General features: G+C 47.0%; 1 protein-coding gene across 3 annotated transcripts in view; it reads right to left on the bottom strand.

Annotated features, from left to right (window-relative positions):
* The window catches only part of LOC134412184 (SLAM family member 5-like), a 42,915-nt gene extending 21,534 nt beyond the window's left edge, over window positions 1-21,381 (bottom strand). Inside the window, exons 1-5 of one of the 3 annotated variants that reach the window (XM_063146016.1) lie at window positions 21,113-21,381; window positions 7,014-7,349; window positions 5,258-5,527; window positions 4,520-4,573; window positions 1,114-1,233 (exon numbers count right to left, since the gene is read on the bottom strand). In XM_063146016.1, coding sequence (XP_063002086.1) covers window positions 1,114-1,233; window positions 4,520-4,573; window positions 5,258-5,527; window positions 7,014-7,349; window positions 21,113-21,182 — 850 coding nt within the window. In that variant the 5' untranslated portion in view covers window positions 21,183-21,381. The remainder of the gene's footprint in view (window positions 1-1,113; window positions 1,234-4,519; window positions 4,574-5,257; window positions 5,528-7,013; window positions 7,350-21,112) is intronic. The other 2 variants (XM_063146017.1, XM_063146018.1) reach the window with 2 other exon arrangements.
* Window positions 21,382-22,457: the final 1,076 nt, after the last annotated feature.

The following is a 22,457-nucleotide window of genomic DNA, read 5'->3' as shown; positions in this document are numbered from 1 at the left end:
TTCCCATTAGAGCTGTCTGGGGAAGATTGGAAAATCCGGATTTCCCCTCCCCCTCCCGGATTTGCCCCTCAAAACCCAAAAAATCTGGTCAAATCCGGTCATATGGTCACCCTACACTCTTAGTGCCTCTGGTCTGGGGTTTTTAAACAGCTTAGCTTCCTGTTTCTGTATCTGTGTGAATAAAGAAGATAACGCTCAGGGCTGTTGGCACATCAATCCCTAGTAGGGTTGCCAACTGACCAGGCTAAAGACCTAGGCAGCTTGCACTTATGTCTTTAGGCAGCAGCTTGTTCTGCAGAAATGAGCAAATAAAGCTCTTCACAACACGATCAGTCTCTTGTATTTGCAAAACACACAGCTCCTAAAGGCCCAGGAGTGTTGGGAGAGCTTCGGCTATTGGGCGGTATAAAAATGCAATCAATCAATCAATCAATCAATTGCAGGGCTAGCAGAGCACCTTCTGATCCTCATGCAAACTAGATAGAAAATATTTCTTCACCCAATACACAAAGGGGCTGAGAGGGACTTGAATTAGGATCAGACAAACGAATGGAAGAGGAGAGGTGAGTCCAGGCTGATAAGTCCCGCCATCTCTATATGTGATGGGGATTGTTAGGTAAGGATGCCGCCTATTAAAAAGGCAGCTCATGCTTTAGAGTTTTAGGGCTTTATAAAATTTTGTTGTTGTTGTTGTGTCATTGATGCATGTAGCACACTTAAAGAGCATAAGGTGGGATATAAATGCAATAGTAAATAAAATAAAATAAAATAAAAATAAGCAAAAACACAGAGCCCAACCTGAAGGAACGTACAATCTATGCTTTGACAACAGAGGAAGGGGAATAATAATAATAATAACAATAACAATAACAATCTGTCTTTAATATGGAAGTAACCTTCTCTCTGCTGCTCTGGCTAATCTCTTATTATTATTATTATTATTATTATTATTATTATTATTTATTTATATAGCACCATCAATGTACATGGTGCTCTTATTTTTTTGACAATGAGGAGGAAAGGAAAGATCACTTCCTTGGCTCATCTTTGGTGTAGTTTCCGTGGGCATTTGGTTAACGGCGCACACAGCTGAATGAAGCCCTCCCTTTGTACCTCCTTTTTTCTTCTGCCGCAGACAGAGAGCAATTGCAACGATTCCAGTTATTATTGCAGCTGTTGCAGAAATTGCAATTCCCGCGATCGTTGCCTCTGACAAATGTCCGGAATTCATTCCTGAAAAAGAGCAAGAGCCCGTGTTAGTCATGGCAGTGTTAGTAACAGAATTGTGAAGAAATGTTGCTGGAGCCCTATGAAGAGAGACTGAAACAACTGGGCATGTTTAGTCTGGAGAAGAGAAGATGGAGGGGAGATATGATCATAGAATCATAGAATAGCAGAGTTGGAAGGGACCCACAAGGCCATCGAGTCCAACCCCCTGCTCAATGCAGGAATCCACCCTAAAGCATGATAGCACTCTTCAAATACTTGAAAGGTTTTAATCCACAGAGGAGGGCCAGGATCTCTTCTCGATCCTCCCAGAGTGCAGGACACGGAATAACGGGCTCAAGTTAAAGGAAGCCAGATTCCGGCTGGACATCAGGAAAAACTTTCTCACTGTTAGAGCAGTATGACAATGGAATCCATGACCTAGGGAGGTGGTGGGCTCTCTCACACTGGAGGCCTTCAAGAGGCAGCTGGACAACCATCTGTCAGGGATGCTTTAGGGTGGATTTCTGCATTGAGCAGGGGGTTGGACTCGATGGCCTTATTATAGGCCCCTTCCAACTCTGCTATTCTATGATTCTATGATTCTATGAGATCGTACCAATCCCATTCAGAGCTATGTTTAGCTGTCTGTGTTGTCCTACGTGTGCATGAGTCAACCACAATAAGATTATGCAGGGACATAATTCTTTCAGTTTGCATTGAGTGTGGTGAGAGAGATGGTGAAGATGCAAAGACATTGAACATCCTAAATCACTGCCATGTGGGAGATGGGGCACTTCAGAAACTACTTGCCACTGTTCACATTTGCAAATTTCTTTTTTAAAAATAGTCTTTCCCCCCTTTGAATAGCATGCCTCTCACACACACACCCTGGAATATCACTGGATGGTTTTGGAAAAACAACTTGGCGCCTACATTGTTCTCCTTTCGTTGCCAGCTGAAGACATTTTTATTTTCTCAGTATTTTAACACCTAATTTAACTTAAATTTAAATAGTAGAGTTGGAAGGGGCCTCTAAGGCCATCGAGTCCAACCCCCTGCTCAATGCAGGAATCCACCTTAAAGCATCCCTGACAGATGGCTGTCCAGCTGCCTCTTGAAGGCCTCTAGGGTGGGAGAGCCCACCACCTCCCTAGGTAACTGGATCCATTGTCGTACTGCTCTAACAGTCAGGAAGTTTTTCCTGATGTCCAGCCGGAATCCAGCTTCCTGTAACTTGAACTATATATATGCCTGTGGCCCCCTAACCCGTTTGCAGCCTTTTAGTTTCACTTTGGCTGTTGTACATCTCCTCACACATTCTGCCCTGTGACAGGAAGTGTGCACAGAAGGATTTTTAAAGATAGAGACTTGCATAGATCAGCATTTTCCTCACCCTCACATTTTAAGTAGCTGGCAGATCTGAAAGGAAGGCCGCTTTCAAAACGGCCAGCTCTGAGAAGGTCCACCAGTGGCTGGTCAGTCTAGCAAAGGATTTTGGATCACACGCCCAACATTCCCTGCATCAGTCTGATCTTCTGATTCCTGCAGTCCTGTGGGGTGAAGCTAACACAGGCATTCCTCTGCCCAGCCACAGCTATCATCATGAATGGGACCAGAGCCAAGGGGGCTGAATGGGAGACCCACTGACCCAGCCTGGCCTCTTGTGTGCACATGGGGCAGAGGGAGCCTCCCCCGCCTTTTTGTTTTTTTTTGGAGTTTTAAAGTTTTATTATTTCAAACATCATAGACATACATACAAACCACGAAAACATTACATAAAACACAAACAAAAATACAAACGTAAAATACACACTGAAATACAATAAAAAACATGCAAGGTTAAGGTGTACTTTCGGCTTTCTGCATATCAGAAATGCGAACTATCTTCTCTCGTTCCTTAATTACATTTAACACGATAATCAAATTCATTTCTTTCTTCTATCTTAACTATATCTCATACATTGAATCCACAGACAAATACATCGTTTCTCTCTGTTCTTTACAAAGATTCTAAAAATTACATTTAACACAATAATCAGATCCATTTATTTATTTATATTTATTTATTTATTGCATTTGTATACCGCCCCGTAGCCATTTCTTCCTTCTATCTTAACTATATCTCATACATTGAATCCACAAGGAGCTTATTTTTTTATAGCTGATGACCTCAAACACATACAGGGGACTGACACAGAGAGGGCTGCAGTGATGGACAGCAATAGGTCAGAGACAGGTATGAAGCAGCTATTGCCTGGGTTCACAGGTAACACTAAGCATCTGAGAAGCATCACTCCTTCTAATAGTGAACACAGATGGTGAGTACCGGTGGGAACGAAGAAACTGCTTGGCCACTGTGGCCATAGCTAGACCTAAGGTTTATCCCTGGATTGTCCAGGGGTCAAACCTGTTCATCTAGGTGACACACAGGGGATCCAGTGCTCAGGCAGGGGCGAACCCTGGATGATCCCAGGATAAACCTTAGGTCGAGCTGTGGCCTGGGTGAGCAGAGTGCTGGACTAGATGGACCCTTGGTCTGATCCAGCATCGGTGCTCTTCTGACGTTCTGAAGCTTGCTGGCAAATTCAGTCAGGCTTGTTGTGAAGAGTGCTTTTCATGTGACTGATCCACTCCCACCCACAACATGTGATTCTGCTGTTCCTTCCTTCCTCTGGGGTATCAAAGATAATGCTGATCTGATGCAAAATTTCCTTCGAGATGTGACTTGATGGAGGAACTTTGCCACATCTGACTGAGCTGGGAAGAGGAAGAAATTTTCCTACCAGTCACATTGGCCATAAGAGCAGTTTGACCACACGTGACTCGGCCTCCTCTGCGGTGGCCCCATGCCTTTGGAACAAGCTGCCATAACAGGTCAGCCACTGCAGGTTTTCAAGAAGGCCTTTGAAAACTTATTATTTTACTGCAGCCTTCTCTCGATATGACGGTTATTATTACTGCTATTGCCATTGTTGTTACTGGTGGTTTTATTGTGGGCTTTCATTGCTATTTTATTGTGTTTATGTTTTTACTGCTTTTAATATTTTAACTGTTTTTATATTTTTCATTGCTGTAAGCCACCTAGAGAGGTCTTCTGCCCTGAAAGGCAGCCAAGAAATATTTGTTAAAAATAAAAAAAAACTTGCTTTCTCCCTCCTTCCCCTTTTCTTGGCATTGCGTCAAAATGATTTGCTCTGCGTCGTGTATCGGGTTCCCTGTTCTGCAAATGACACCTCTGTAGCCTGGAAATGTCCAAAGGTTTAAATAAAGGGGTGCAAGCGATAAAGGATGGGGGGAGGGGGGAGCTCACCGTTGTCCGGGGTGGGCTGCGTCTCAGGTGTCTTCACTGGCTGCTCAGCTTGAGCTGATGGGCAGAGAGCAAGTGAGCAGATCAGAAAGACGCAGAGATCAGGCAAAGTTGCAACACTGGAAAATGTTCCGTGCCGCTTTTTTTAAAAATCTGTTGGGAAACCACATCTTGCCAGGCAGGATTTATTATCACAGCTGGGTGTCTTTTGTGCCTATATCGTGCAAGGGCTGAATTTGTGAGTAGATTAAGAATTCAGCATCTGGACAGTCTCAGCATTACTTTTTTCCTTTAAAAAAAGCAAGTTTCTAGTCCTTACTGCTACACGTGTGGGAAAACGCCTTGTGAAATCTAAAGAGCCAGACATAGGACTGAGTAAGATGGTCAATGGTCAATATTTTTCTCTCCCTTTGAACACCCAGAATAATTTGTGCAAATATGATCAGCAACGACATACAGTTGTGCTCAATTTCCACACTTCATACCAGTTGCCAAAAGTGTATTGCACAATTTATTTTACCTGGAGCAGCTTACACATTATGCCAACTGAACTCCTTCTCAACTGTGACATTTGTTTCACAAGCCTCCACTGCTGTTTCTACTTTCTCCAGCTCTTCCATTTCTCCAGGTTTGCCCCCTTTGAACTCCGTCCACAAACAGGTATTGTGGGACTAGCCTAAAAGCCTAGAGAGAGGGGAGAGCCGCCTTCCTAGGTCTCTTTCAAGGAGAGAAAAAGCTTACCCCTACCATTCCAACATTGCTTCAAGGACACTGTCTTGGATGCGCTGCCAACAGGGTTCTGTGCTGTGCAGGTGATGTTCCGATCGGGGTCCTCTGAGTTGTACCAGATGGAAAGGGATCTCCCGGAGGAGCTGAGGTCACCCTCGCTGATTGAGTTCCAGCTGAATTCCACGCCGTCTTCCAAGGGCCCTGTGGAGCAGTTCAGCTGCAGCAGAGTTCCATTCCCACCTCTGTCACAGCGGACGGTCAGGTCCGCCTCAGTCAAAAGCTCTGGGTGGGTTATACAATGTACAAAACAGTGCTAATTAGCAGAAAGGCAAATGAAATGGATTACAAATAATTAGAGGATGAAGGAAAAGAAGCAGCTTAAGGAAAGTGTTTGCCCTGCCTCTTCTCCCCACCTCCATGTTCCAAATAGCTCCCTTTGTCCCAGCTCAGGCAGGAGCCACACTACTGCTTTATAGCGGTGCTGAAGTGCACTGACAACTATTGGGGCCCAGGACACATCCACGCCAAGCAGGGTCTAACCCTATGAAAGCAGTATGAAAGCAGTACACGGCGTGTGTCAGTGGGCCCCAACAGTTGTCAGTGCACTTCAATACCGCTATAGTGTGGCTCCTGCCTTTTATATACTGCTTTCATAGTGGAATATCCTGCTTGGTGAAAAACTGCAATATGATTTGTGACTTATTTATTTATTTATTTATTTATTTATTACATTTCTATACCGCCCAATAGCCGGAGCTCTCTGGGCGGTTCACAAAAATTAAAAACATTCAAAGTATAAAACAAACAGTATAAAACCATAATATAAAATACAATATAAAAGCACAACCAGGATAAAAACAGCAGCAATGCAAAATTACAAATTTAAAGCACCAAGTTAAAATTTATTTATAGACTGTTAAAATGTTGGGAGAATAAAAAGGTCTTCACCTGGCATCTAAAAGCATATAACGTAGGTGCCAAGCGAACCTCCTTAGGGAGCTCATTCCACAGCCGGGGTGCCACAGCAGAGAAGGCCCTCCTCCTGGTAGCCACCTGCCTCACTTCCTTTGGCAGGGGCTCGTGGAGAAGGACCCCAGAGGATGACCTTAGGGTCCAGGCAGGTCCATATGGGAGCAGGCGTTCCTTCAGATAACCTGGCCCCAAGCCATTTAGGGCTTTAAATGTTAATACCAGCACTTTGAATCGGGCCCGGACCTGGACTGGCAGCCAATGAAGTTGTAAAAGGACTGGCGTAACGTGGTCTTGCCGGCCAGTCCCTGTTAGTAACCGTGCTGCCCTGTTTTGTACCAGCTGAAGTTTCCGGACCGTTTTCAAGGGCAGCCCCACGTATAACGCATTGCAGTAATCCAAACGAGAGATTATCAGAGCATGGATCACTGTAGCTAGTCTATCTGTAGATTATAACTAAGCCAGGTCAGCCCTAATCAGAACTGGTGTAAGATGTTCTTGATCAAATACTGTCCTTTTAAAAATGCACCACTGTCTTCTACTAAGCCTCTTTGAAATAGATCATTGTAGGGCAAAAAATTCCAAAGTTGTGGCACCACAGTCAGAAATGGTTCTATCTTGCCCAAACTGAGTCTCTAGAAAAACTCTTATTTGTGCATCTCCTGAGTTTTCCAAAATGAAACTGGAGGGGTAGGAGAGGAATGCAAAGCTATGGCATTTAAAACTGCTCCATGATGCCCTGGGGCAAAGGAGAAATCCCCCCATCCCAAACACAATGAAAAGGTGGAATCATACTTACTATAAACCTGCAGGCCAAAGGTCACCCTTAATGGTTCTTCTTCTGGACTTCTCTGTATTTGTGCCCTGTATGTGCCTGAGTCGTCTTGAACTAGGTGACTGACTTGTAACCTCTTGCAGTCCTCAGAGACATTCAGTCGCCCAAGAAATGTTGGGAGGAGCAGCTGGAGTTCGCATGGCTTTCTGGGTGACAGAACAGCAAAAGTATCAAAACTGTCGCTTCTACTATTTGTAAGCCAGAAAATGCCTCTAAATTGTTCTGCAGGCTTCAGCTGGAAAGTGACAGAGCCTCCCAGGACTCCCCGGGCTTCCTCCGCCGTTTCTTCTCCAGAGGTTTCTGTGTGGTCAAGAAGAAGGCAGAAGAAAGTGTCAGGAGACAGTCACAACACTCTCTCAAAGTAGCCCATTTTGGAATGTCAAATCCTGCTATATGCTCAGGGGGAAAAGGGGTTCAATTCTTCCCTGTCCCTTGAGTTGGCCCTTCTCTTGCTCCTGCCCCCGCCCCCCCCCCCCGTGCGCCTGTGCGCTGGGCATTCTATCAGTGCTTTACTAATACCGACCACACTGGAAGCCCTCCTTGCTCCCTCAGGGCAAAAGGGGTGTGGCTAGCCTTGCTTTCCTGTAGAATCCAGAGGACATCTAGATGTGCCCTCAAGAGCTGTGGGGGAGGGGGCATCCCTGGCTGCACCCAAAGGCTCCAGGCCACCTGCAAAGTCAGCCCGCAGTGACACATTCAGTAGGCAACCAGAGCCTTGGGAGCCACGTGTCCCTCAGCCTCATCTCAAAAGCAATTAATCATTCAGACCCCTGGCTGGCGTTATCTGTCCCTTCCCCACGAGGCAGGGCTGGGGAGGGAGAAGGCTGGCAAAAAGAGGAGGAGCTAAGGGGTGGCCCCACCCACTGCCAGCATGTGGCCTCCGAACGATTGTGCCAGGAAATGCAGCCCTCGACACCCCTTCACTAGATGGAAGGAGGGACTGGGGGCCTTGCTAGACCTGCCGGCTTACGTAGGGTGACCATATGACCCGGATTTACCCGGATTTGTCCGGGTTTTTGGTGTAAACCGGCAAATCCGGGAGGGGGAGGGGAAATCTAACGGGAATTAACAAAAATGCTTATAACGCCGTCATTTTTTAAGATAAAGACATGAAACTTGGCACAATGGTAGCTCTTAGGAAGGGCTTTAGTCATACCAAATTTGAAACAGATCTGTTCATCCACTGATTTTTAGGATTTTTTTAAAAATTAAGGTTTTAAAATTATTATTTTTTAAATCGTCATTTTTAAAGATAAAGAGATGAAACTTTGCACCATGAAAGGACTTAGGTAGAGCTTTAGCCACACCAAATTTGAAACAGATCCGTTCATCCATTGATTTTTTAGGAATTTTTTAAAAATTGAGGTTTTAAAATTATTATTTTTTAAATCGTCATTTTTAAAGATAAAGCAATGAAACTTAGTACCATGATAGGATTTAGGTAGCGCTTTAGCCACACCAAATTTGAAAGAGATCCGTTCATCCATTGATTTTTTAGGATTTTTTTTAAAAATGAGGTTTTAAAATTATTATTTTTTAAACTGTCATTTTTAAAGACAAAGAGCTGAAAGTTGGCACCATGATAGCTTTTAGGTAGAGCTTTAGCCATACCAAATTTGAAACAGATCTGGGGCCAGTAGCAAACCCTGTTAACAACAGCAGCTTGCAATGAGTGAAGATACAGTCAGAAAAAATATTTGAGGGAAGGGGAGAATGTAACACTTTTTATACTGTTGTTTTTATACTGTTTTTATGTTTTTAAAATGTTTGTATACTTTTAATGTTTACTATTTTTAATTGTTGTAAACCACCCAGAGAGCTTCGGCTGTGGGGCGGTATATAAATGTAATAAAATAAATAAATAAATAAAATAACACAAAGAGTATAGCAAAAGCTTCAAAGTACAGCAAAACCTACAAAAGTAGGAGTGAGTGAAGTTAATTTCTGATACATTGAATCTCTCACTTGTTCTTTATTTCATTGATTTTAACATTAAGATGTTATGAAGAAGAGATTTGTCTTAAATGTGTGCTGTAAAATCAGACATGTGACCAAGGCTATGTTCGGGTGGGCACGCCCCCTTGGTGCTGGACACGCCCCCTTGGGGGCGACCATGTTGTCCTCCTTTTTGTTTTCCAAAATATGGTCACCCTACTTACGCCGGCAGGGAGGCGGGGCCGAGGCGCGCTGAAGTTAGCGCGCCTCCTCCAGGCTACCACACGCACGATGCGCAGGGACGTCGTGTTCCTGCGGCGTCCGCCATTTTTTAAATTATTTTAAAGGGGCCGGGTGCGGCCCGAGGACTCCAGAGAGATAAGTTTTTTTGTGTGTTTTTTTTTTACGGGGGGCGAAGGATGGCAGGGGGGTGGCCACCCCCCTGCCACCCCGTGCCACCCCCCTGCCACCCCCCCGCCATCCTTCGCCCCCCCGCCGATGGGCACAGCGGTCCGCGTAAGCGAGGAGCCACGAAAAGCTGCGGAAGTCCCTAGACGTTCCCCAGCTCCGGCCTGAGGCTGGAGCTGGGGAAAAGGCGCTCCATCTGGACGCACAGCAGGGAAGCCGGGTCAGAATGCGCGCTAAGGCCTCGTCTAGGAAGGCCCTGGATCTCTGGCAGCCCCACAGCATCCTGAGGCTAGGATGGCTTCGAGGTGCTCAGCCAGAGCTGCCCTGTTCTGCCCCAGAAAACTTTGTGGCAACAGGCTTCTTGGGCCCTGTCCCATGGCGCCAAGTTGCCACCAAAACCCCATGGTTTTTATTCATCCAGGGTGGCGTTGGGTAATCCCGACACCAAGGAGGAAACACAGGGTTTCTGGTGGTCATCTGGGTACCAGAGCCATCCCTACCCTCTTCCTGGTGGAAGGCAACCAATCACCAGTCACCTTCCACCAGGACTGCCTCTCCCCCTACATTGACCCCAGGACCGAGGTCAGGCAGCAAAAGAGCTGTACTGACCTCGCTCCCAATGAAAAAGTCCGGGTAAGTCCCCAACCTTTTCAATGCGCAGCTTCGCAGGAAAGCCCCACGGTGGCTGAGAGGCTGCAACATACAACTGACGCAGCGCAGACTCGCAGCCACTCCGGGGTTTCCCCCCCGTACAGACAGCCCCCTTGGACTCTCCTTTACCTTCAAGGCTGCAATCTTAAGCATGCATACTAGGAAAGGTTCGTCAGCATGCAATTTCAGAATGAAACGTGTCTCTTTCCTTTCTTTCCTAGCAAAGAGATCCGGCATCACATGGGTTGAAATAGTCCTCTGTTTGATACTGCGTAGCCTCCTGAGGGAGGGGGTCTGTCTGCTCCATTCCCCAGATGGGGGGCGGGCTGCCCCATAGCAGGGGCGAGAGAGCATCCATATAACTCTGTCCCCCATCCTACTAATCTCCTCTGGCTTCAAACTGAGGTTGAGGCTTGCAGTAACACCTTTGGCCACTAGGGGCACACTTCCTCAACCTCCCCTTTGCATTCCCATACACTTAAATTAATGTGTTTGAAAAGCCAAATAACCCCTGTGGTCCCCTCGCTATGCGTGCCAAGTTCCACGTGTCTCGGTTTCATGATTCTGGTGCTATGGCAGCAACAGAAGGAAGGATGGACAGACACACGTCTTTCATTAGTATAGAAGACTATATGTTTATATTAGGGCTGTGCACAGCCCCTCCCCCGACTCGCCTTGGAGGCCGTTTCAACTCTGGTGCTTCGGGCTTGGCCGCTTCGCTTTGGGATCAAAGCTGAAGCAAGATTCACCTCCCTCTGAAGCAGGTCAGACCTTGCAAGTTCCTGGGTGCCTGCCAGGTAGCCAGCACCCAGGAAAGCCTGGCGCAAGACCGACCGGGAGTCCATTGGACTCCCTCCTTCCCCCATCCCCAAACCTGGAGCAGCAGCCACTGGGACTCACCTTGCCATGCGTCCTCCTCCCTGAGAGCTGAGCCCCGATTTAAAGGTAAGATCATTGGGGCTCTTTTTTAATAAATCTATGATCACAAACTAGGGGAAATGGCGCTTTATAACCACCATAGTTAACAGCCATAGATCTATTAAAAATAGCACTGGCGGGAAGTGACCTGGGAGGGAGCAGGAGGTGAGTCCAGTGAGTCCAATGGACTCATGTGGACTCACGGCTGGCCTCACACCAGCTTTCCCACGTGGGCGGGCAGAGCAGCCCACCACCGCCCTGAATCAGCCCATGGCACATCGAGGGCTTCAGTACCGATCCAATTTGCCTTGGGTACCGCCTTGTATTTGGTAGGGCTGTGCTCCGCTTCTCTTAGGATCGGAGAAGCGGATCGGGGTGCTTCACCTCCCCTTAAGGAGGAGGCAAAGAGGATCGGGGGGGCAGCAGAGCGTCACGGATCAAGATGAAGGCGGATCCTTCGCCTCGATCCGGAGCTCCGCTAAAAAGGTAAGGGAGCCTTACTTGGCACTGCCGCCGCCCGTGCGGCGACGGCGGCAGAGCCAGGTAAGGGGGGAGGGGGTCTTACCTGGTCCATCGTGGCCTGTCGCCAGCTTCACTAGAGCCCGCGGCTCAACCCGGAAGGGGCCTACAGTTCTAGTGAAGCTGGCGACGGGCTGCGACGGACCAGGTAAGTGGTGTGCATGAGGGTGAGGGCGGCAGAGCCAGGTAAGGGGGCCTTACCTGCATCCGGCAGCGGTCCGGCAGCGGCTTCAACTGAGCCTGAGGACTCAAACCAGAAGACCAGCTGTAGCCTGGCCTTCCTGTTTGAGTCCTCGGGCTCAGTTGAAGCAGCCGCCGGACCACGGATGGACGCAGGTAAGGGGGGAGGAGGGAGGGAGGCCTTACCTGGCGTCAGTGCTGCTGCAGAGCTCCGATTTGGATCCGGAGCTGCGAAGCAAAGCGGACCCGATCCGAAAGTTGCGGATCGGGATCCGAAGCAGATCGGGGGGTCCATGCACAGCCCTAGTATTTGGGGCTGACCTGCTACAACCTTGTGATCAACCCACCTCGACTTGGATTCTGGGCATCAGCCTGAGGCGGTGCACAGCCCTAGTTTACATGATGCCACTCACAGATAAATAATAAATTCAATTCAATTCAAATACTGTATTTAAAAAGTTTGCATCACAAAAATGTTCAAATGGAGAGGAATAAGCAACTAAAACTATGCTCTAACAAACAGTGGTTTAAAACAGAAGTACATCAGAAGAGCCCTGATGCTGGATCAGACCAAGGGCCCATCTATTCCAGCATTCTGCTCACACAGTGGCCAAGCAGCTGTTGATCAGGGACCCACAAGCACCTTGTGCTCCATGTTCCCCATGGGCTTACTGTCTCTGCTACTGGAGGCAGCATATAGGCATCAGGACTAGTAGCCATTGAAAGCCTCCTCCTCCAAGAATGTGTCCAATTCCATAGTTAATGCAGTGTGAAAACATATTTCCTTTTATTTGTCCTCAGTTCAGCTTCATGGGATGACTTCAGTGTAGTGTTTGTGATGGGCCCATTCCTTGAGCCAGGCCAGGATTTCTGAATGAATCATAGAATCATAGAATAGCAGAGTTGGAAGGGGCCTACAAGGCCATCTAGTCCAACCCCCTGCTCAATGCAGGAATCCACCCTAAAGCCTCCCTGACAGATGGTTGTCCAGCTGCCTCTTGAAAGCCTCTAGTGTGGGAGAGCCCACAACCTCCCTAGGTCATTGGTTCCATTGTCGTACTACTCTAACAGTGAGGAAGTTTTTCCTGATGTCCAGCTGGAATCTGGCTTTCTTTAACTTAAGCCCGTTATTCCGTGTCCTGCACTCTGGGAGGATTGAGAAGAGATCCTGGCCCTCCTCTGTGTGACAACCTTTTAAGTATTTGAAGAGTGCTAATGTCTCCCCTCAATCTTCTCTTCTCCAGGCTAAACATGCCCAGTTCTTTCAGTCTCTCTTCATAGGGCTTTGTTTCCAGACATAGATTAAATCTAGAGAATCCACTATGATTAATACTAGAGACACAAGACAAGAGCCAGTCTTCAGGGGAGGCAAGGAAGGGACCCTAGAATAAGCTCCTCATATCCTAAGTTTTGTGCAGAACCATATCCAAAGGTCCCAGGCCCTTGGCCACATCACTGGTGATGAGGATGGGCTGATATTATCCCTCTGTATCTGACATTATCACTCTGTATCATCGCCATCAGGTCTTTGAGAGGGTGCCATGAAGTGGTTTGACATGAGAAACGTTTCTTGTGATTTTTTATGGGTACCCTTCTGTGCAGTAACCATTGTGCCATTTATCATTGTGATTTGATATGGTGCAGGACAGAAAGGCATTGAAAGTTTGTTTTGAGGTTGGAGGTTTTGAACAAGCACCATGTCCCCAACTTCGAATGGTACTACTCTGGCTTGTTGATGCTGGTCAGTAGTTCATTGCAGTCCATTGTCACTTTTGACAAGAGGAGGGAATCTACACGTCGTTGTGAGGGCGCTTACATGCGCCCCCAGTGCGCCCCCACAACGACTGTGTAGACCAAGAAAGAAGAGACGGAGGAAGAGGCGGAGGAGGCGGCGGCTGGGGAACCGGCCGCGTCCTTGCCGCCGCCTCCCCGCCGGCCTCCTGCTGCTGGCCTAAGAGCCACCCAGGTCGGAGAGCTCGGCGGAAGCGGAAGCCCAGTTCTCCGATCCGGGTGGCTCTTACCCTGGCAGCATGAGGCCGGCGGGGAGGCGGCGGCGGCAAGGACGCGGCCGGTTCTCCAGCCTCCTCCTCCTCTTCTTCCGCCTCTTCTTTCTCAGTCTACACAGTCGTTGTGGGGGCGCACTGGGGGCGCATGTAAGCGCCCTCACAGCGACGTGTAGATTCCCTCCAGGTATGCCATAAAATGAGGAAATCTGGTCTAATTTTGGGATGACGGCATTTGGAAGTGGTAGTGACTGTTTCTACTTCTATGGCTATAATCGTCACCCACAACCCAAAGATGCCCTCCAGCAAGGAGATCACAGAAATCAACACTGACTTCCATCCATGGTGTCCTTAAGGAGGCAGTGGTGCCACCGCCCTTGAAGAAGCTCAATCTGGGCTCAACGGTATTAGACCGCTACCGCCCAGTTGCAAATACCCCTTTCTTAGGGAAGATTGTGGTGGAACACCTCTGTCTCCCTTTGGCATCTGAATCAGGAGAGGCTGTGCAAGGCATGGGCTCCGTAATGGGCCAATAAACTGCAACTGAATTCTCTCAAGGTGGAAGCCCTGTGGATGAATGGTTCCCATGTCCGGGAGAGAGGCTCATTGCCTGTTCTGGATGGGGTTGCACTCCCTTTGAAAGATCAGGCATGTAGCCTGGAGGTACTCCTAGATCCGATGCTAGAGGCCCAAGTAACCACGGTGACTCCGTCAGAGCGCCTTTCACCAGCTTCAGCTGGGCACTAGTAACCCCAAGACTGGATTACTGCAATGTGCTCTATATGGGGCTGCCCTTAATGCTGATCTGGAAGCTGGAGCGCGTGCAGAACGCAGCAGCTCAGATACTGAAAGGATCTGCCTCTTTTCAGCATGTACTTTCTTTTCTGAGGGAACTGCACTAGCTGCCTATTTGCTACTGGGCCAGCTTTAAGTGTACAAAGCCCTAAACAACTTGGGACCCGGTTACCTGCGAGAGCACCTTCGCCCTTACCAACCAGCCCAGTCACAGAGGTCATCAGAGGGCATGCTACTGGTGGTTCCACATAGACCTATGGCCTGGTTGGAGTCCATCTAAAGAAGAGCCTTCAGTGTGGTGGCCCCCTTTCTTTGGCTGCAGTGGGAACTGAAACAAAGTCCAGGGGGTCGAGCCTAGAAAAACCCATCGAACTCCAAACCCAAATGGATCTCTTCAGCATCCCTACCATCAGGGCCGGTGCCAGACTATTTTGCACCCTAGGCAAGGTGAGCTCCTTTCACACACACACACACACACACACACACACACACACACAACGCCAACGTTGATTTTTAAGAACAGATGTTTCCTGGAAAAAATAAGAAGCACAAAACTTGAAACTGCTAAATTTATTTTAAAGTGCAAGAAATATGTCATGCCAATTATAGCAAACAAATTGGAAAGGAACGTCTATGGGTCTAAAATGCATTATTTAATAGGAATATCACCTCCAAATCATCCCCCCCAACTCACACACACGTGCGCACACACACACTCAGCATCACTCACTCCAAACACACGCATGAACACGTATGTATGCATTCATAGAATCATAGAATAGCAGAGTTGGAAGGGGCCTACAAGGCCATGGAGTCCAACCCCCTGCTCAATGCAGGAATCCACCCTAAAGCATCCCTGACAGAGGGTTGTCCAGCTGCCTCTTGAAGGCCTCTAGTGTGGGAGAGTCCACAACCTCCCTAGGTCACTGGTTCCATTGTCGTACTGCTCTAACAGTCACGAAGTTTTTCCTGATGTCCAGCAGGAATCTAGCTTCCTTTAACTTGAGCCCGTTATTCCGTGTCCTACACTCTGGGAGGATCGAGAAGAGGTCCTGGCCCTCCTCTGTGTGACAACCTTTTAAGCATTTGAAGAGTGCTATCATGTCTCCCCTCAATCTTCTCTTCTCCAGGCTAAACATGCCCTGTTCTTTCAGTCTCTTCTCATAGGGCTTTGTTTCCAGACCCTTGATCATCCTGGTTGCCCTCCTCTGAACACGCTCCAGCTTGTCTGCGTCCTTCTTGAATTGTGGAGCCCAGAACTGGATGAGGCCTAACCAGGGCCGAATAGAGAGGAACCAGTACCTCACGTGATTTGGAAGCTATACTTCTATTAATGCAGCCCAAAATAGCATTTGCCTTTCTTGCAGCCATATCGCACTGTTGGCTCATATTCCGCTTGCGATCTACAACAATTCCAAGATCCTTCTCGTTTGTAGTATTGCTGAGCCAAGTATCCCCCATCTTGTAACTGTGCATTTGGTTTCTATTTCCTAAATGTAGATCTTGGCATTTATTATTTATTTATTTATTTATTTATTACATTTCTATGCCGCCCGATAGCCGGAGCTCTCTGGGCGGTTTATCCCTATTAAATTTCATTCTGTTGTTTTCAGCCCAGCACTCCAGCCTATCAAGATCACTTTGAAGTTTGTTTCTGTCTTCCACCCAATTTGGTGTCATCTGCAAATTTGATCAGCGTTCCCTGCACCTCCTCATCCAAATCATTCATAAAAATGTTGAAGAGCACTTTCTTTCACTCAAAGACCCCATTCACCCATACATTCTCTCTCTCTCTCACTTCCGGGCACATTCCAGAAGCCCACCTGAGCGTCCCTGGCTTCGCTTCGGCTGGGCGGGCGCGGGGCGCCATCTCGCCCGCCCAGGCTCAGCTGAATCCTTGGGCCGGGCCGGCTCACAGCCAACACGCGTGAGTACTGCGCTGTGCCCGGCGCCCCTCTTAGCTTGGCGCTCTAAAGCGGGTGCCTGAGTGGCCTCTATGGTAGGACCGGCCCTGCCTACCATCCCTATGCAGTTATGGCTTGGATGAGGACTAATAAACTGAAGCTGAATCCTGATAAGACCCCTGTGGGTTGGCGATTCCCAGGTCTGGGAATCGGCCTGTTCTAAATGCACTCCCTCTGAAGGAGCAAGTCTGTAGTTTGGGGGTGCGCCTGGATCCATCTTTGTCAGGTGACCTGCAGCACCCATTACCAACTTTGGCCGGTACCAACTACACTCATTCCTGGATAGGGGATAATCTAGCCACAGTGACCCAAGCACTGGTAACCTCACGATTAGACTACTGCAAAGCACTCTATGTGGAGCTGCCCTTGTGTGTGGTTCAGAACTGCAGTTAGTGCAGAATGCAGCAGTTTGGGGATCACTGGGACACCTGGCGATGTTCACATAAGACCTGGGGCTTGTCCATATGGCCGTTCACACCGCCGTAAATGCACATCTTTCCATTTTCAGACAAATGATGCAGCTGCAAATGCGAAGCCATCCAGGGACAAACCCTGGGAAATCCACTCCAAAAAGTTGGGCATTTACCCCGTCTTTTTTGGCAGCGGAGGCGGCTCCGTGGCTCTAAAACAGTAAAAAAAAGAAAAGAAAATGGGGGTGGGGAGAGGACAGGAACAGTGCTGTTCCTCCCCGCTTTTTAATTTTATGATTCAAATATGTGGGGCTCCGCAGAAACAAATTTTTGGAGGACTGGGCAACCTCCATTCTGAATATGTGGAGCTCCGCATATTGTGGTCTTTAAATTAGAAAAAAAGGGGGGACGGCTTCGTTCCTTTTCTCTCCTCCCCAAGGAAGAAATGGCCCCCATTCCTTTCGTCCCTCCACCCTAATCTTTATATATAACTTTTCAAGCAGAGGACTGGGTAACCTCCATTCTGAATATGCGGTGCTCCACATATTGTGCTCTTTAAATTAAAAAAGAGGGGGCAGCCCCGTTCCTTTCCTCCGTTTTTTTTTTTTTAATCTTTTCAGAGGTGCCAGGAAGGAAAAATCGCACTTGCTTTCCTTCCCATGCAGATACTGGGAAGGAAAGCAAATGCGAGTGCAAGGCGCTTCCTGGCATCAAAGCACCTCCAAATAGCCAGAGGCCTGGGTTAAAATAACTGCACTAGCAGCTTATTATCTACTGAGCCATGTTCAAGGTTATGTTGTTGATATACAAGGCCCTAAACAACTTAGCAGACCACCTTTCCTTATATATACTCAACCAATGTTTAAGAATCATAGAACAGTAGAGCTAGAAGGGTCCTCTAAGGCCATCAAGTCCAACCCCCTGCTAAGTGCAGGAATCCACCTTCAAGCATCCCTGACAGATGGCTGTCCAGCTGCCTCTTGAAGGCCTCTAGGGTGGGAGAGCCCACCACATAATTATGTGGAGACATTAACAGAATGTCTCCACGTAATACCTCGATGGCGGGGCCTTCTTGGTTGCAGCACCCACCCTTTGGAAAACCCTCCCCCGTGCAGTTTAGGAGGCAGAAAATGTGGCATCTTTCAAATGCCTCCTGAAAATGCACGTATTCACCCAGACTTTTCCAGCTTGTAGTTAAATTAACTAATGCCGCTCCATCTTACTGCTCCCTTTATTGCTCTTTTAGTAATTGGAATTATTTCTAATGTGTTTTTAATATTTTTATGTGAACTGCTTAGAGATTTTATCATATTTAGTGGTATATAAATATCACAAATAAATAACGTAATAAATAAAAGTGGAGGAGTAAATTGACTAGTCATTTCAAGAGGTTTTAGAAATCGCGAGGAAACGGTTGGCAGGATATTTCACCACGCTTGACAGCTTCGGATGTCATGGTATGCCACCCTACATGATGGCAATCCATCATGCTTTAATGTGCATGTGAACCAGGTTGTGTTGCTATATTTCTTATTTTGATAAACCTCTGTATTGTGAGTACAGCCTTGCAAACCACTCTTTCTGGATGTAATCCACCTGACTCAGAGCTCTATCACACCAGCGTTATACTGTGCAATCACTGCGAATTGCATACAAAGGACTCCAATGTTTTCTACTTTATAATCTGCTGTTACGGGGAACTACTCCGATGTGTCCTGCTTTGATTGCGCTTTTCCCCCACCCCAAAAGCGATGTATTTTGGACCGCGGAACATGCGATTCTTTTGTTGTTCGCCCAGCAGCTACTGGAGGCATGGAAGGATGAGGAGGAGCAGAGTCGCCCACCCGCCTCCCTCGGCAACCCCCAAGCGAACGCCGCAGAGCCTGAAGCAGGCCCATCCCTCCCTCCCAGGGCACGTGCCGGAGCAGGAAGACGAGGAGCAGGGCCACCCGATCGCCTTGGCAGCCCCCAAGCGAGCATCGCAGAACCCGGTCCAGCCCTCGCGGGGCACGCACTGGAGCAGGGTAGAGGTGGATGCATAATGTGGGTGTGATGCAGCTAACGACGACGACAGCTTTCATACACTAGGGGATCATTCGAGGGAAATGGGTAGGTGTGCTGAAGCTCTCAGAAAAGAGCTTAATTCCCTACAACTTGCAATAAAAGATTTCTTTCTCCAAAATGCTCAGGAAGATTTGCTCTGTCACATGCAAAAAGTCTCCTGGAATCCCTTCACTTTCCCCTCTCCATTTTTATGATGCCCCTTTTTGGCTTGCTTTTGTATAATGTTCAACATTTTTTGAAATAAAGGTAGAAGAATTAACTGAAAACCCTCAATGTCTCAAGCTTGAAATCAACATATAGCACCTTGAATTTGTCTACAATTCATGATTCAAGGTGGTAAAAATAAATTACGTTTTTTTAAAAAACACACACACACACATCAGCATGATTTCTAATAATGGAGTGATTTTAGGTATCACATGTCCACCCTTAATAAAACAATTACATATTTCTGCACATTTTGGTGTATTAAGCTTAAGCTTAAATATACATTTCCCCAGATACCCTATTTCTTCGATTCTAAGACACACTTTTTTCCCCATATAAACATCACTAAAAATGGGGTGCATCTTAGAATCGCGGGTGTGTCTTAGGTTTTTTTTCTATTTTTTTTATTTTCTAAATAAACGAATAAAATAAACATGGCTAGCTCTCGAAGTATACCGAAGCGTTTATCAGAAACAGGAAACAACAGCCATTGTCACTTTGACATTTTGAACGTTCACTATTCCCCCCCCCCCATATTCTGCAGACACACACGGTTCCCCATTTTACATCCCCTTTCACACAGGAGAGCTTAAAGTGTATGTGCTGTGTATGTGCACTTTTGCCATGCTCTTTTCCCTGATCAATCAGGCTTTTCCTAATGCACGATTCAAAGTTAATCTCCAGTTCTGCTAATATAAAAAGTGCTGTTTCTCTTTATTTTGGTTCTCTGCCTACTAAGAAAACCAAGTGTTTCACCTAAGGTTGCTTTATATTTCCAGGAATGAGGGAATCAGCTGCTACGTGTCAGTTTTCCCTAACAGTTGTAGTGGTAACCTGAAATCTATACTATGTTTTTAATTGTAAACTGCCCAGAGAGCCTTGGGCAGTATAAATATGTAATAAATAAATAAGCCTAATCCATGTAAACCTGTGTTTCTTCCTTCACTACATCTTAAGACATGTGTGTGCATGTATTACAGGATTTAGGACCCCCTCCACATCAAAAGATATCAGAGTGGTGGACAATAAATTAAGACGTAAAATACAAAAAGTTGCAGTAAAAGCAAATAGAGAAATAAAACAGCAGCTGGAATTTAATCATCCCTCAGGAAATGCTTTCCTGAAAAGAAAGGTGATGCCTGATCTCTTTTGAGAGGGCAGTCCGTAGGATGGGAGCGCTGCTCCCTCCATCCCAAGTGGGTTACTGACCCATGTGGGACCATCAAGAGTGTGTCTTCAGGAGACCACGTAGATTTCTACATTCTCAGACACACACCCTTCCTACCGCCCCACCTGGGATGAAGAAGGATTTTGGAAGTGTTAAAGAAATTGAAGATTGGCGATTACATAACCAAGGTGTTGTCCATAAAGCTGTTTACTGCAATGAAAATGTGCATTTTCGCATCTTTGGACAGATGACGCAGCCACAAATGCGAAGCCATCCAGGGGCAAACCTTGGAAAATCCGCTCCCAAAAAGTTGGGCATTTACCCTGACTTTTTTGGCAGCAGAGGCGGCTCCACGGCTGTAAAAAGGCCAAAAAACATTAACTAACATTAACTAACCCATAAAAACCGGGGGGGGGGGGGAGAGAGAGAGAGAGGAGAGGAACAGTGCCATTTCTCCCCCCCCTTTTTATTTTATGCTCTAAATCTGTGGAGAACCACAGAGACAAATATAAATTTGGGAGGACTGGGCACCGCCAATCTATTTGGGAGGACCAGGCAACCCCCATGCGGAGCTGCGCAGATTCAGCTGTGGAGATGAACAGCCCTGTTTCTTCCCCCCCTGTTCCTTTTTATTTTTTAAAAAGGAGTCTGCATATGCGGAGGACCGGGCAACCCCCAGGAAAAATCGCACTTGCCTTCCTCCCCATGCAACCGCTGCGAAGGAAGGCAAATGCAGGTGCAAGGCGTCTCCTGGGGGGCAAGTTTCTGCTTGAAGCCTCCATTACCATGCGGGAGCTCAGCTCAAAACTGTACATGAAAAAGAAATGTAATCCGAACTTACCCATTTTCAGGAAAACGATGAAAAACACATGGAATATATTCCTATTTATCATTGCTGCTTGATTACACATCCTTGTTGAGGATCTGCTTCCTTCAATATAAGCCACAAAAGCCTTAAAGAAAGACACACTTTTTGAAACTGGCAAGCTTTATGCGTAGGCAAATTTTAAGTTGCAGTAGACTGAAGCATGCTGGGAGTTGTAGTCCAACACTTCTGGAGGACACCGGGTTGGAAACCTCCTGCCTGAAACCCTGGAGAGGCACCACCAGTCAATGTCATCTCTAATGGCTGAATGGGTAGAATATTAGGCAGCTTCTTAGTTCAGAGGAGGAGCAGGAAGGGGGGAGGGGGAGTAGGAGGAGTGTGTGATAATTTTCTTCTACAGAAAGTGGAGGAAGGAACTAAAGGATCAGCAATCCTTGACTTGATATTGATCAATGGGGATGACTTACGGTAGTAGAAAGTGGCAGTTACGGGAACTCTGGGGGAATCATAGAATCATAGAATAGCAGAGTTGGAAGGGGCCTACAAGGCCATCGAGTCCAACCCCCTGCTCAATGCAGGAATCCACCCTAAAGCATCCCTGTGGAGCCCAGAACTGGACGCAATACTCTAGATGAGGCCAATCCAGGGCCGAATAGAGAGGAACCAGTACCTCACGTGATTTAGAAGCTATACTTCTATTAATGCAGCCCAAAATAGCATTTGCCTTTCTTGCAGCCATATCGCACTGTTGGTTCATATTCAGCTTGTGATCTACAACAATTCCAAGATCTTTCTCGTTTGTAGTATTGCTGAGCCAAGTGTCTCCCATCTTGTAACTGTGCCTTTGGTTTCTATTCCCTAAATGTAGAACTTGGCATTTATCCCTATTAAATTTCATCCTGTTGTTTTCAGCCCAGCACTCCAGCCTATCAAGATCACTTTGAAGTTTGTTTCTGTCTTCCAGGGTATTAGCTATCCCACCCAATTTTGTGTCATCTGCAAATTTGATCAGCGTTCCCTGCACCTCCTCGTCCAAATCATTAATAAAAATGTTGAAGAGCACTGGGCCCAGGACTGAGCCCTGCGGCACCCCACTCGTTGCCTCTCCCCAGTTTGAGAAGGTTCCATTGATAAGTACTCTTTGAGTCCGATTCTGTAGCCAACTGTGGATCCACCTAATAGTTGTTCCATCTAGCCCACTTTTAGCTAGTTTGTTAGTGACCACGTCATATTTGAGTTCTTGATTTTAAAGGAGGCAAAAGCTGAGTGTAGTCATAAACATACTCTGGATTTTAGGAAAGCTAATTTTAATAAACTCAGAACTATGATGGGCTAACAAACTGAGACTCAATCCAGACAA

The sequence above is a fragment of the Elgaria multicarinata genome, chromosome 21 (genome assembly GCF_023053635.1).
Source record: "Elgaria multicarinata webbii isolate HBS135686 ecotype San Diego chromosome 21, rElgMul1.1.pri, whole genome shotgun sequence".
NCBI lineage: Eukaryota > Metazoa > Chordata > Lepidosauria > Squamata > Anguidae > Elgaria > Elgaria multicarinata.
The sequence above is the reverse complement of the archived record's forward strand: the minus strand, read 5'-3'. Positions and strand labels throughout refer to the sequence as shown.